Raw genomic sequence first — 13307 nt, 5'->3', positions numbered from 1 at the left:
TAGATTTAACCCTACAAAGTAATAAATATGGTTATGAGCGTATTTTTTTTTCTCTTTATATTAAATAAATCTAAAAGAATAACTACACATTATTGGACTTGAACTTGAAGAACATTGAATATTAAAACCTTAATTTTATCATTTCAACTGAAGTCACATTTGATTTTTGGTTAAAATCAGCCATCAGTCCCTATATTTCTATCTTCTAAAAGTTAAAAATTCAATCATCTTAAATTTTAAATTTAAAAATCGTAATCCAATTATTATTATTTTTGATTATTTATGTTAGAATTTACTAATGAACATGTTTATTTTGTCACAATTATATACCAAATCCATAAATTTTAACAAATTTAATGATTGAAGTTAGAATTTCAATTAAAAAAGTAGGACTTAAATTTAAAATTTTTAATTACAGTAACTAAATGTTAAATTTTATTGAAGTAGAAAGATTAACAACATATATTAACCTTGATTTTTTAATAAAATTTTTATTATTATACATAATTTTTTTTCATCAACATAACCTAATAATATTAATAAATTATGTTAAGGAGATCATTTAGTTTTAGTGAGGAAAGACGAAAAAGACAGGATTGCCCTCATTCAAGCAAAGTAAATACCAAGCTTCCAATTTTAACTTTGCCTATAAATTCAAACGCTTCATTCTTCACTAAAACAAAGAAAAAAAAAATGGGTGTAACCTCAGACAGGGTTGAATATGTGTGTAGGTATGGTGGAAATGGAACAACAACAAGTGTAAATGTGTCAACAGCAGCAGAGGTGACAATGGAGATACACAGCGTTTGCCTGCCGCCAAAGGAATCCACTTTCCAGAAGCTAAAACACAGGTTATCCGAGATATTTTTCCCTGATGATCCTCTCTACAGATTCAAGGACCAAACATGGTGTAAGAAACTGGTTTTGGGACTTCAGTTTCTGTTCCCAATATTACAGTGGGGCTCTCACTATGATCTCAACCTCTTTAAGTGTGATGTCGTTTCTGGTCTCACCATTGCTAGCCTTGCCATCCCACAGGTAAGTAATTCATGATCCCAATATCACAATATTTTCCTTCTTCCCACTTTTTTCATGAGTTTTCTGAATGCATTCCATCTTCTTTTGGATCATCAGAGTGGCTATTTTTTAAACAATTTTATGTGAAATGAGTAACCGTGACTTGTATGAACTGGAATTTTGTTTTTATGCTTTTTAATAATATAAGAAATATATGGTTTTTGTCATATTCTACAAATAATACGTTAGTTTTTCTCAACTAGTCAAATCCTCATGTGAAATTCAATGTCCTTTTGTGGTAAATGAGTTGCATTCAAGTGAGAAAAGAAAAGAAGAAAATTGGCCCTTACTTTGATGGTGTGTTTTGTTGGAGCGCAGGGAATCAGTTATGCACAACTAGCGAATTTGCCTCCTATTATTGGACTATGTCAGTATCGGTTTTGACTTCTGATGTAGTTGATAAATGAAATAAAATAAAATCAACATTTTTATCGTCCCATTAATTTCATGCAGATTCAAGCTTTGTTCCTCCATTGATGTATTCATTGCTGGGGAGTTCTAGACACCTTGCAGTGGGTCCAGTGTCCATTGCTTCCTTAGTGATGGGTACAATGTTGAGTGAAAAGGTGTCCCCTGTTCAACACCCTACTCTTTACCTTAAATTGGCCTTTACTGCCACCTTCTTCGCTGGTTTATTTCAGGCATCTCTGGGCTTTCTGAGGTATTTATTTTTCAACTACTACTCGGAGTTAACTTGAAACAAATTAAACATGGTTTGTGGTATGTTAATGGCTTTACAGGTTAGGGTTTGTGATAGATTTTCTGTCCAAGGCAACCCTTGTTGGATTCATGGCTGGTGCCGCAATCATTGTATCATTACAGCAGCTCAAGGGATTGCTGGGAATCGTTCATTTCACTACCAAAATGCAATTGATTCCCGTTTTGACCTCTGTATTTCATCATACAAAAGAGGTAAGGCCAGTTCACATGGGTGGTTTAGAATCATGTTACAGTGTAGTAATATGGGTTGAATTCATATGCAGTGGTCTTGGGAAACTATTGTAATGGGATTCAGCTTCCTCTTATTACTCTTGACCACAAGGCATATTGTAAGTATCTCCGAGTGTATCAAATAATTACCTTATAATATTCAATTTTTAGTTGCAAATTAAAAACAAGAATTATTTACAACGAGTAGAATCGAGTTTGCAAAATTTTCTATAATGTAAAAATAAAAATTTGAAAAACCTTTTAAAAATACTATACAAAATATATATATTTTAAAATTTTAAAAAGCAATCCAATACTGTACATTAATCACAATTTTTTTCTCCAAATTGCAAATTGTAGCTTAATTATTTAAAATTATGATGTTTGAAATGTTTGATGCAGAGCATGAAGAAGCCAAAGCTTTTTTGGATATCAGCAGCCGCCCCATTAACATCAGTGATTTTCTCTACTCTTTTGGTCTTCCTCATTAAATCCAAAGTTCATGGAATCTCAATTGTATGAACTTATACTATTATTCTTCCTTTTATATCTTTAAAATTAACAATCTTTTGGGAAAAAAAACCATATCCAAGTTTTGTGTTTGCTTTCCTCTTTCACAGATTGGGCACTTGCAGAAGGGTTTGAATCCAACTTCAACCAACATGTTGTACTTTAATGGCCAATTTCTGGCATTAGCCATCAAAACTGGCATTGTCACTGGGATCCTATCCCTCACTGTAAGCTTTTCTTCAACCACCATTCACATTCATATCTTATTCATACCTAATTATTCATACCTAACATGTTGTAGGAAGGGATTGCAGTGGGAAGGACATTTGCATCTCTAAAGAACTACCAAGTGGATGGAAACAAAGAAATGATGGCTATCGGTCTCATGAACATGGCTAGTTCTTGCACTTCATGTTATGTAACAACAGGTGACCACTCTTTCACATCCCTCTGAAAACACAAAAGTGACATAGATATTAACCTAATTGATTTTCAATTTTCAGGATCCTTTTCTCGATCAGCAGTAAATTACAACGCGGGGGCACAAACGGCGGTGTCGAACATTGTATTAGCGGGGACGGTGCTGGTGACATTGCTGTTTCTGATGCCACTGTTTTATTACACCCCGAATGTGATATTAGCAGCCATCATCATAACGGCAGTGATAGGGCTTATTGATTATAAGGCAGCTTACAAGCTGTGGAAAGTTGACAAACTGGATTTCTTGGCTTGTATTTGTTCCTTTTTTGGTGTTCTTTTCATTTCGGTTCCTCTGGGACTGGGAATTGCAGTAAGTGTGATTGGTTAGTCATCCTGTGGTGATGTAATATGGAATGAAATATGATGAGGTTTGTTTTTGGTTGGAAAAATGCAGGTGGGAGTGTCAGTATTCAAGATCCTGTTGCATGTAACCAGGCCAAACACTCTAGTGTTGGGGAACATTCCTGCAACACAAATCTACCAAAGCCTCAACCGATACAAAGAAGCTTCAAGGGTTCCCTCATTTCTCATACTCGCCATTGAATCCCCAATTTACTTTGCAAATTCAACTTATCTGCAAGAAAGGTAACTTATCTCTGCAATTTCAACATATTATTATATTATGTCACTGAACGCTACATTTGTTTGTTTATTAAAGGCTGTTAAGATGGGTTCGAGAGGAGGAAGAACGTATTAAGGCAAACCATGAAAGCACTTTGAAATGCATCATTATTGACATGACTTGTAAGTTACTCCTTTTTGCCTAACTCTGATTCCGGTAGGCTTTTTCTCCTAGATACTTGTTAGACAAGGACGGAAAAATGAAAAAATTCGCAAGTCTCGACCAGAAAAAGAGTGCGTGAGCTAACAGCGGTACAATTTTGGCAGCTGTGACAGCCATAGATTCAAGTGGAATCGACATGGTATGTGAACTAAAGAAGATGCTGGACAAAAGATCACTAGAGGTATATATCATCCGACACCCTATAAATGTTTTCAATCGTTGTTTTAGCTTTTGAGACTAACACTAAATCCTCCATTAATGAAGCTTGTTTTGGTAAATCCTGTGGGAAGTGTGATGGAGAAGATGCATCGATCAAATATCCTGGGAACGAATTCATTGTTTCTCACTGTTGGTGAAGCTGTGGCAGACATTTCAGCTTCATGGAAGCCTCAGCCATGAATGAATGGGCAAAAGAAAATGTGTTTTTTTTTTCTTTTCTTTTAATTTACCCTTTTTCTAGTTATCAAGAAATACAAATCAATTAAACATTATGTTTTTGGTTTAATGGATAAATCAAAGTTATGTTCGTCCCCTTACTGACAACAGATTGTGCTAAAGCATAAGCTTGTATTCAGTGTGCAGTATTTGCTAAAAGTTCTAGATTAACCCAAAATTTCAGACCAAAAAGAATCAATCAAATAATATCATTAAAGAATGAAAAAATCAATCAAAACTATGCAGATAAAGTCAGAGAATAGTATCAGACAAACTATCAACTTTGTAACTTTCAATTATATATTTAGATCTTCCTCTACAAATACCTTACCTTGTGTGCTCAGCTGCATATATGATTTACTTTTAAGCACCAATATCCAAGCTTTATGGCTGCTTTTCATCATGTGCAGAACTCCGAAACACTTGCTTTCCATCATCTTTATTATCCAAGCTCTTTCGATTTCCTCAACCATATCATGGAATCTCTCTCATTTCCCGCCTAATGCATAAATATTTACCCAGCAAAGCCATCATTTCAAATCCAGTAACATTGACAACCCACCATGTTACCGAGGAGGGCCAACCTCCATATATGGTGCATATAGAAAGATGGATAATATAGAGGGTGGCTGCAAAATCTAAGCATTTCTTTGCCCTTTCAATCAAATAAAGCATGTAGACAGATCTGCATGGGATCCAAATAAAGCAAAATCGAAAGTTAAAATGAGCTAAGTTTAGAAAAATGCATACTACTGTTGCTATCTCTAAACCTCTTGGTACATTTTACTTCAAGAAAATCTAATAGCTACTACATCGGTGAGCAAACAGCAGTAAACTTATTGATTTTCCAATACACAGAATAGGCGATAGTCGACCAAAATAAGACCTGGTTTTAACACTATCATTCTTTTTATGAAAATATTCAAGAATATCTAATACCTACTATATTAAAGTTAACCAACAAGGTGGGTTCATTACTGGCCAAACTACTTAATGGATCCCTGTACTATAGATCATGCATCTATACTATATAAGCAGGGCATGGAAATCAAGCATTTGTTGCATACAATACAAGAAATTAAGAAGTAGATGATAAGTAGAAGAAGCAGATAAGCATTGGGAAAAAGGAAGATGGGAATTAAATTCAGAACCCGCAATAGAGGTGAGAAAAAAGGCAGCAATGGCACACCAACCGGTAACGGTAGAGGCAGTAACAGTAACAAAGTCAAAGAGATAGACCAAACTCATACGAGATGCTCGAGAGCCCACAAGAAAGGACGAGAAAGCTCCAAGTGTAAGGTAGTATAAACATTGAAGGCAAACAATTTGGGCTAAAATAAGCGAAGGGTCGTACAACATCACGCTTTCAGATTCGTAATAAAACCTTTTAATTAACAAACAAGTTTACAATAACATTGCTTGCCTAGCTGAAGCTTTTCGGAAAACCCCAGTTTTTGAAACATTGATTCAAGAGAGAAACAAACGCGGATCTGGAAGACGCTTTTTCTGGAGGAATCTGAGAACAAGCAAATATATATATACACTGAAATAAATAAACAATCTCGGCAAACTTAACTCAAATTGAGCTATTGATTTGAAAACTGAGAAGGAAGATTGTAAACTAACCGTCGAGATAGATTGTAGCGAGAGGACAGGGAGACATTGTTGTATACAACATATGTGGAGTTTATATTATATATAAAAAATACCTATATTAAAAATTTAAGTTAGTGGTGGAGGCAAAAAATATTTTATGCAGGCGTCGAAATTAAATTATATTTACGTAATTTCATCATTTTAATATCTATATCTTTATAATTTTTAAAAAATTAAATCAAATTTTTATTATTTTTAAGAGATTAAAGTGTAATTTTATTATTACTAATTTAAAATTTTATAAATTATAAAGAGCTTAAATTGAAAATTTTACATTTTAGTGAGATAGAGCCCCTGCCAACCCCCACACTTGGCTCCGCCACTGGTTGAGGAGGGGTTATAGATAGTTTTGGTCACTATATCAAAAATGGCATTATATGATAAGAACTTATAATAAGACTAATATTAAAAAAACAAAGAAAAAACAAAAAAAAATCTATTTCAATAGAATTATTTGAAATTTTAAAAAATAATTATCGCAATATTATAACTATTTGGCTTAATAGTGTGGTGAAAGTTCATAAAGAGTGACTTAAGAGCTTATTCATATGCTATAAATAGACCTTTAGATCGGAGACTTAAACGAGTCTATTCTCATAAATTTTTTTGAAAAGAATTTATTTCTTTGAGTGCTCTTTGTATTCTTTTGATTTGTTAGAACAATTCGAGTGCAATCACTTATTCTAGCCTGGTATAATTGCATTATATCCTGATAATAGTGTTTTTTTATTGTCCTGCACGATAGAGGGAAAATAAATTATTTTTTAAGATAGTTTCTCGCCTTATCTTTATTACTTTATAAAATTTCGATTTCAGATCCAACCATTTTTTTATACAATAATTTAAGAATAGTTTAACCCATGGATCTAAAACCATGGAGGCATTAATTATCACCGAGAGACTCAAACAATTTAACGAACTCAATTATAAATGTTAGGCGTGAAGACTTTCTTTCAAGTAAAAATCACTATAGTTGCACACAAATTGTTCACTCCATATCCGGCTAACATCATAAATTATTTAGCGGTCTTATGAAATGCATGTGATAAATAATATATGTTTAATAAGTATAACATTTATTGGTGCATGTAATAAATTATTATGTGATCATATTGTGTGAATGTGTAATGGGACTAGAACTTTAGTCTGGCAAATCGTACGGCTTTGGGCGTTTCCTTTGTTTCAAATTCGCTTAAGTCAACCTAAATCTCGAGAGATGTAAATTCTTTTAAAAATTCTCTAAGACACCGAAATAAAGCGAAAGCTACTAAAAAGATAAAGGAACTCAAATCAAACGGAAAAAAACACAAGAAAGCAATGTACACAAGGTGTTTGAATAAATGCTTTCAAAATATGTTATATTCTCAAGAATGAAGTAATTACAAATAAAGAGGGACGACTCTATTTATAGTAGAGCTCCCCCGGATTCAACGGGACAGATTGAATTACATCAATGGCTGATATTAGTGCTTATTTATAAGATGAGAGTCCTAAGGGATTTAAGCTTTATACATTCTTATTCTTTAGGGTTTACAATAATTATCCTAGTAAAAATACAAGTTACTGGAATGTTACATTTAAACAAGGATCCAAGTAGATGGGCCTTGAGTCTCTTACAAGCAATGGCCTAGTTCTCTCGGGTCGAATGACCCCAAGTGAACATAAACAATCTAAATTGTGTGCATCAATTGTGGGCTCCCTTGAGCGAACTGTGACATTCTCCCCCAACTACTCTAGCGACGCCCTTGTCTCGTCTTCAAAATGAAACTGGTCTATTTTCTCTTAGAACTCCTATAGAGTCTCGGTAGGTTCCCAACTAACATCACTACCAAAAGTCCCTTTTATCGAATAAGGTACTCATGCCTTAACCTATAGTACTTTCGTCGAATCACTCAATTTGTCATGATGCATTTAACATCACGATCATATGAGACCTCTACCCCCATTGGTGCTCATTCGAACTTGCATCTATGCATTCTATACAACTATAACTGCCATTAACTTGTGCAACCTTTTTTTTATGAGTTTGACATGATAGGTACTACCATCCAAATGAAGTGTCAACTTCTAATATAATTGCACGATGCATATTTTCTAATCTATTGTATGATAGTAATAAATTTAATGATTTTAAAAAAAAAGTATTAAATAATTACTAAATTTAAAAATATAGTATATAGTTTCTTATCTAGCAAGAACTATCTTAATTAAATTCAAGAATGTCAAAATGTGTCTTTTATTAATGTCAAAATATGTCTTTTATTCTTAAAAAGTGCATCCTTAGGAGATAAATTATTTTTGGAAAATGAAGTTGGAAAATATGAATCTTTCATATTTGTTAATAATTGTAAAAGTAATAAATAGTGAGGAAAATCTGGAAAAAATGTAAAAAAAAATTATAATACCTATTTATAATTGTAAAAGTTTCGAAAAGGTTTAAATTATTTACGTTTTAGTGGTTGGTGTAGATAATAAATTGTGTTGTCCTATAAAATTATAACAATATATATGAAAGCTAATTAAATATAATTTATATTTAAATGTTATAATATACATATAGTATATGTATTACATGCTATTAAATTTCTTTAAAAAAAAGTAAAAACAACAATTACATAATCATTTGAAGAATGCCAAATACCATCATCTATTTGACAATTCATTGATCCTCAAAGTGTAATATCCAATGACATACCACTGAGTACATAATTAAATATAAATGTTAGAAATATTTGTAGTAATTGAATATAAATGTTAGATATATTTGTAGTACATACTCTTTCAAAGATATTGCTTAAGGATTTAAATTGCATACTCTACATCTTGTATTTGTAACATCATCTTTTTAACACATTCTTGTCACGAAATTCCTAATAGAGAATTTTTTAAAATTTTTTTTCAAGTAACTAATAACATTTGGTATTGAGGAGAAATATTAAAAAAGTTTCATTTAATATAAAAATAAATATTTTGTAATAATCTTAAAAAATGTGACTATTACTCATAATTCGTATATTTTGGGCCTTTGTTGCTTTATTTTTTTTTTGGTTCTTTGAGTGGAATATCATATTTTAGCTTTGTTTGTGCATTTATCATATTTTAGCTTTGTTTGTGCATTTAGTATTTTTCTTTTTTGCATGCATTATTATTTTCTATGTTTGTTCTTTTATTTTATGTTGGCTAATTACAATTTATTATTTTTAGTGTTTACGTGACTTGACTTAGGTACTTACGAGCTTGTGATGAATATTGTGAGTCATTGGGAACAAAAAGGACGACTGAAAATGAGGCTTGAATAAAGACAAGTGGGTTGCAACCCCATATAGTAGTGCCATGGCAGGGTCCAACCTAGCCAACCGTGCCATGTGCCTTCACACCTTTGCGTCTTTCTGTCGACCTATGGCACCGCTGTTCATGTTATGTGGGATCAATTGTTGTTTTAACCCAAGATGTGAGGCTAATTTTGTCTTTTCAAATATTTAAGTCTAAGCAAGTATTGTAACCCTAATTTTAGGTCAACAAACTCTATAAATAGGATCTTTTACAAGAGAGAAAGAGATAGCCACTCTTAGTTTTATTCTGACTTAGTGTTTTTCTTATTCCATGGTTTGTTAAACTCTTTTTTTAGCAGAAGTAATATTTGAAGTTTGATTCTATAATGTTAGTGAGATTGAATTGTTCTTAATTTCTTTTCTTCATTATTTAGTATTTGCATGTCTTCTGGTTTAATTACAATTATTCATGGTTGTTAAATATTCGACTTGTATTTGATAGCTTAGAATGATTGCTTTGTCAATTAGAGATTTAGTTGATTGATTGATTTCTAATATTTATGACAAACTACATAATTGTTTATGTTGTAGTTTATTATTATGTAGTGTGATCATGTGATTTTGTAACACCCCTTTACCCAGTATAACACCCCTTACCCGTATTCGTCACCGGAACAGGGTACGAGGTATTACCAGACTTAAACTCAAACCAACATTCAAAACCGAGACATGAGTTTTCACTCGAATTTAAAAATTTTCAGAAACATTCACATCGTCCCTTAAATGAGCCTACGAGGCCTAAAACATGCATTAGAAGTGGTTCTGGACTAAACCGAGAACTTTAGAAAACTTCCCAACACTTAGAAAATTTTTCATCAAAACAGGGGTCATACGCCCGTGTGGCTTGGGACACGCCCGTGTGGGTAGGCCGTGTGGTCACACACGCCCGTGTCCCTAACCCATGTAACTCTCTGTTTATGACGCCATCAACAAATTGAAGTCACATGGCCAAGTCACACGCTCGTGTGCTTAGGCCGTGTGGGAGATTTAATTTTCACAATTTTTCATAAAATAGATGCAGACTTCACACGCCTTGGGCACATGCCCATGTCCCTAGGCTGTGTCCTTCACACGACTGAGACATACGGCCCTATCTCTGCCCGTGTGGCCAGTTCGAAGCTAAAAATCCAAGATGCAAGGGACACACGGCCGGATCACACACCATTAGGGCAAGCTGTGTGTCACACACACGGCCTAGACACACGCCTATGTGTCTACCCGTGTGGATAAAAATCAGGCTATTTACCAAGCTATTTTGCCACCCTTACTTGCACCAACCTATACAACAACAAGCAACACAAATCGAAGCATATACACAACCAATTCAACCACAACCAAGTCATCCACACATTAATTACATGCTACATCTCATACATATCATTTCACACCATGCAAAATCCACATCCATGAAAGACATCATCATATGTATATATATACTTAAGCCAATCTTAGCCAATTTCGATGGTCATTTACAAAATGAATTATCAATCATTATAAGCCAACACATTTGGCCAAATTAAATATGACACATAACAAAATGACTAAGTCCTTATACATGCCATAACACAAAATATTAAAGTCATTGGTACCCAAAATGTTAAGTTGATAGTGTGAATAGATCTTCGATAGTCTTCGATCCCCGAGTTGGCTTGGTGACATTATAAGACAAGGGAAAAAGAAAAGGGGTAAGCTTTAAAGCTTAGTAAGTTCCTACGCAAATAATAGGCATCATAAACACATTTTAACATATTCTTAACATGAAGTAAATTAATATAGGTATCATTGTAAATATGATAATCAAACTTGGCATAAATGATATTAAAACCTTAACATCATAACTTACTCAATCGAACCTTACCATGGGTTCATCACATATCGAGCTCATTAAGCATTAATTTTGTATACATACCTGTACCATCTTACAACATACCATTGTCTTCCACAACATACCATAATCTTTCATAACTTTAACATGGCTGTTAAGTTACCCGTTGAACCACTTGGAATACTAAAGGATACTTGGGAAATCTCACACACATAGTACCATACCAATGCCATATCCCAGATATAGTCTTACATGGGATCTCATATCGATGCCAATAGCCCAGCTATGGTCTTACACGAAATCTCATATCGATGCCATATTCCAGATATGGTCTTACACGTAATCTCAACTAACCCTAAATGTCATGACATTTGTATCCTAACTATTCTTAAGGTTCAACCGAGATTTTCTCGCTTGTCGAACTTTGTCGAACTCATTCAAAGAGTAAATCACAATTCATACAATAATAACACAATTAAAGCATAAATAACAATGCATTATTTACATACGAACTTACCTCGGTATAAAAATAGTAGAAAATGATCTAATCGTCAAACACCTTATTCTTTCCTCGATCAAGGTCCAAATTTCATTTTTCTTGATCTATAATAATAAATTTAACTTATTTAATATTCACATTACTCAAATCAGTCCAAACATTACATTATGGAAAAATTACTTTTTTTACAAATTAGTCCCTAGGCTCGTAAGATGAAATGTATTCAATTTCTTTGTTACCCAAGCCTAGCCGAATCATATACATGCTCATATCAACCAAAATTTTTCATCAAATCATATTTTTTACTACCCATTTTACATCTTTTTACAAATAGGTCCTTTTTAGGTATTTTCATGAAAAATCACTTAGTAAAAGTTGTTTATTACATATCAAACTTTCATTTTCTACCATTAAATATCAAAACACATGTATGTCACACATGGATAAATTTTAAACATGAAATCTACTTCAAAATAATGGTAGAAACAGGTAAATCAGGTAACGAGGACTTCAAAAATGTAAAGAACATTAAAAACAGGGCTAGATGTACTTACTATCAAGCTTGAAAGTCGACAAAACCCTAGCTATGGTGAGCTTGAGATTTTCGGCCAAGGTAGGAGAAGATGGACACAATTTTGGCTTTATTTTTCCTTTTTATTCTTTTATTTACCAAATGACCAAAATGCCCTTTTTGCCAAACTTTAAAATTTTATCTCACCATGTCCATTTTTGTCCACTAACTTAACAAATGGTCTAATTATCATATAAGAACCCCTAATTTAAAATCTCATAGCAATTGGACATCTTTAACATGTAGAACTCAACTTTTGCACTTTTTATGATTTAGTCCTTTTGACTAAATTGAGTGATCAAACGTTAAAAATTTTGAACGAAATTTTCACGAAATTTTTTCGTGAAATTGTAGACCATAAAGATATAATAAAAATAAATTTTTCTATGTCGGATCTGTGGTCTCGAAACCACTATTCTGACTAGCCCCAAAATCGGGCTGTTACACCCAGTCTAACCATATGTACCCTGTATAAGACTATCACATTTGGTGCCAAAGCGATTTTGATTATACACTATTAATTTAAACATTTACCCATCATATATTAACTTATTTAACTCAAAAACTATTAATATAAACGTGTGGGGTCATTATTGGATGTTAGGTCATGTTTGGAAATGATTTTAACATCGTTTTTACTCAAAATAGGGGAAAAGTATCGATACCAAAACAAAAGGTATCAATACCTTTTAAAAAATCATTTATACCACTGTACAAAATCAATACCAAAATAGCATTCTGGAACTCTGGAAATTCAAATTTTGATGAAGGTATTGATACCTAGCCTCCGGTATCGGTACTAATGACAAAAATGATACCAAAATCACATTCTATTTTGGAAATTCTGTATTTCAAAAGCCAGGTATCGATACCTAAGGTAAATTTTGGCAAAAATCAGTTTAAATGTTTGCTAAACCCCCTACAATATATTAGATTCTTCTCAACACTTAAGACCAATTCAAAATGTATTAAAACTACTTGAAAGCCACTCCAAATCAATCATAATCATCATATTAGCAAACCACACTTGCAATCATACTTATAGCTTCAATAATTCATTTCATATAGAACCAAAATACTTCAAGTAAAACCAACATGGATATAGTTTCAAGAGTTTTCATTTAGTCCTTAACACATGGGAACACATTTGGTCTACCTATGTACATGTTATTCTAACTCAAAATATAGTACCTACTCTTGGAGATCTT

At 32.9% G+C, this 13307-nt stretch overlaps 1 protein-coding gene and 1 long non-coding RNA gene across 2 annotated transcripts; one reads left to right on the top strand and one right to left on the bottom strand.

Annotated features, from left to right (window-relative positions):
- The first annotated feature begins 647 nt into the window (after positions 1 to 647).
- On the top strand, positions 648 to 4355 carry LOC107951890 (probable sulfate transporter 3.4). Its single transcript, XM_016887060.2, has 13 exons — positions 648 to 1038; positions 1396 to 1444; positions 1531 to 1738; positions 1818 to 1989; positions 2061 to 2126; positions 2410 to 2523; positions 2628 to 2744; positions 2819 to 2945; positions 3021 to 3307; positions 3392 to 3582; positions 3656 to 3741; positions 3886 to 3962; positions 4046 to 4355. The coding sequence occupies exons 1-13, from the start codon at positions 694 to 696 to the stop codon at positions 4178 to 4180; spliced, it is 1974 nt and encodes a 657-aa protein (XP_016742549.1). The 5' UTR covers positions 648 to 693; the 3' UTR covers positions 4181 to 4355.
- Positions 4356 to 4481: 126 nt separating this feature from the next.
- Positions 4482 to 5961, bottom strand: LOC107951891 (uncharacterized). Its single transcript, XR_005907679.1, has 2 exons — positions 5843 to 5961; positions 4482 to 5732 (listed from the first exon to the last, which is right to left on the bottom strand). It is a non-coding gene; the product is annotated as an uncharacterized lncRNA (long non-coding RNA).
- Between the last annotated feature and the right edge of the window lie 7346 nt (positions 5962 to 13307).

Source organism: Gossypium hirsutum, chromosome A02, assembly GCF_007990345.1.
Source record: "Gossypium hirsutum isolate 1008001.06 chromosome A02, Gossypium_hirsutum_v2.1, whole genome shotgun sequence".
Lineage (NCBI taxonomy): Eukaryota > Viridiplantae > Streptophyta > Magnoliopsida > Malvales > Malvaceae > Gossypium > Gossypium hirsutum.
This window is presented reverse-complemented; position numbering and strand designations above follow the sequence as displayed.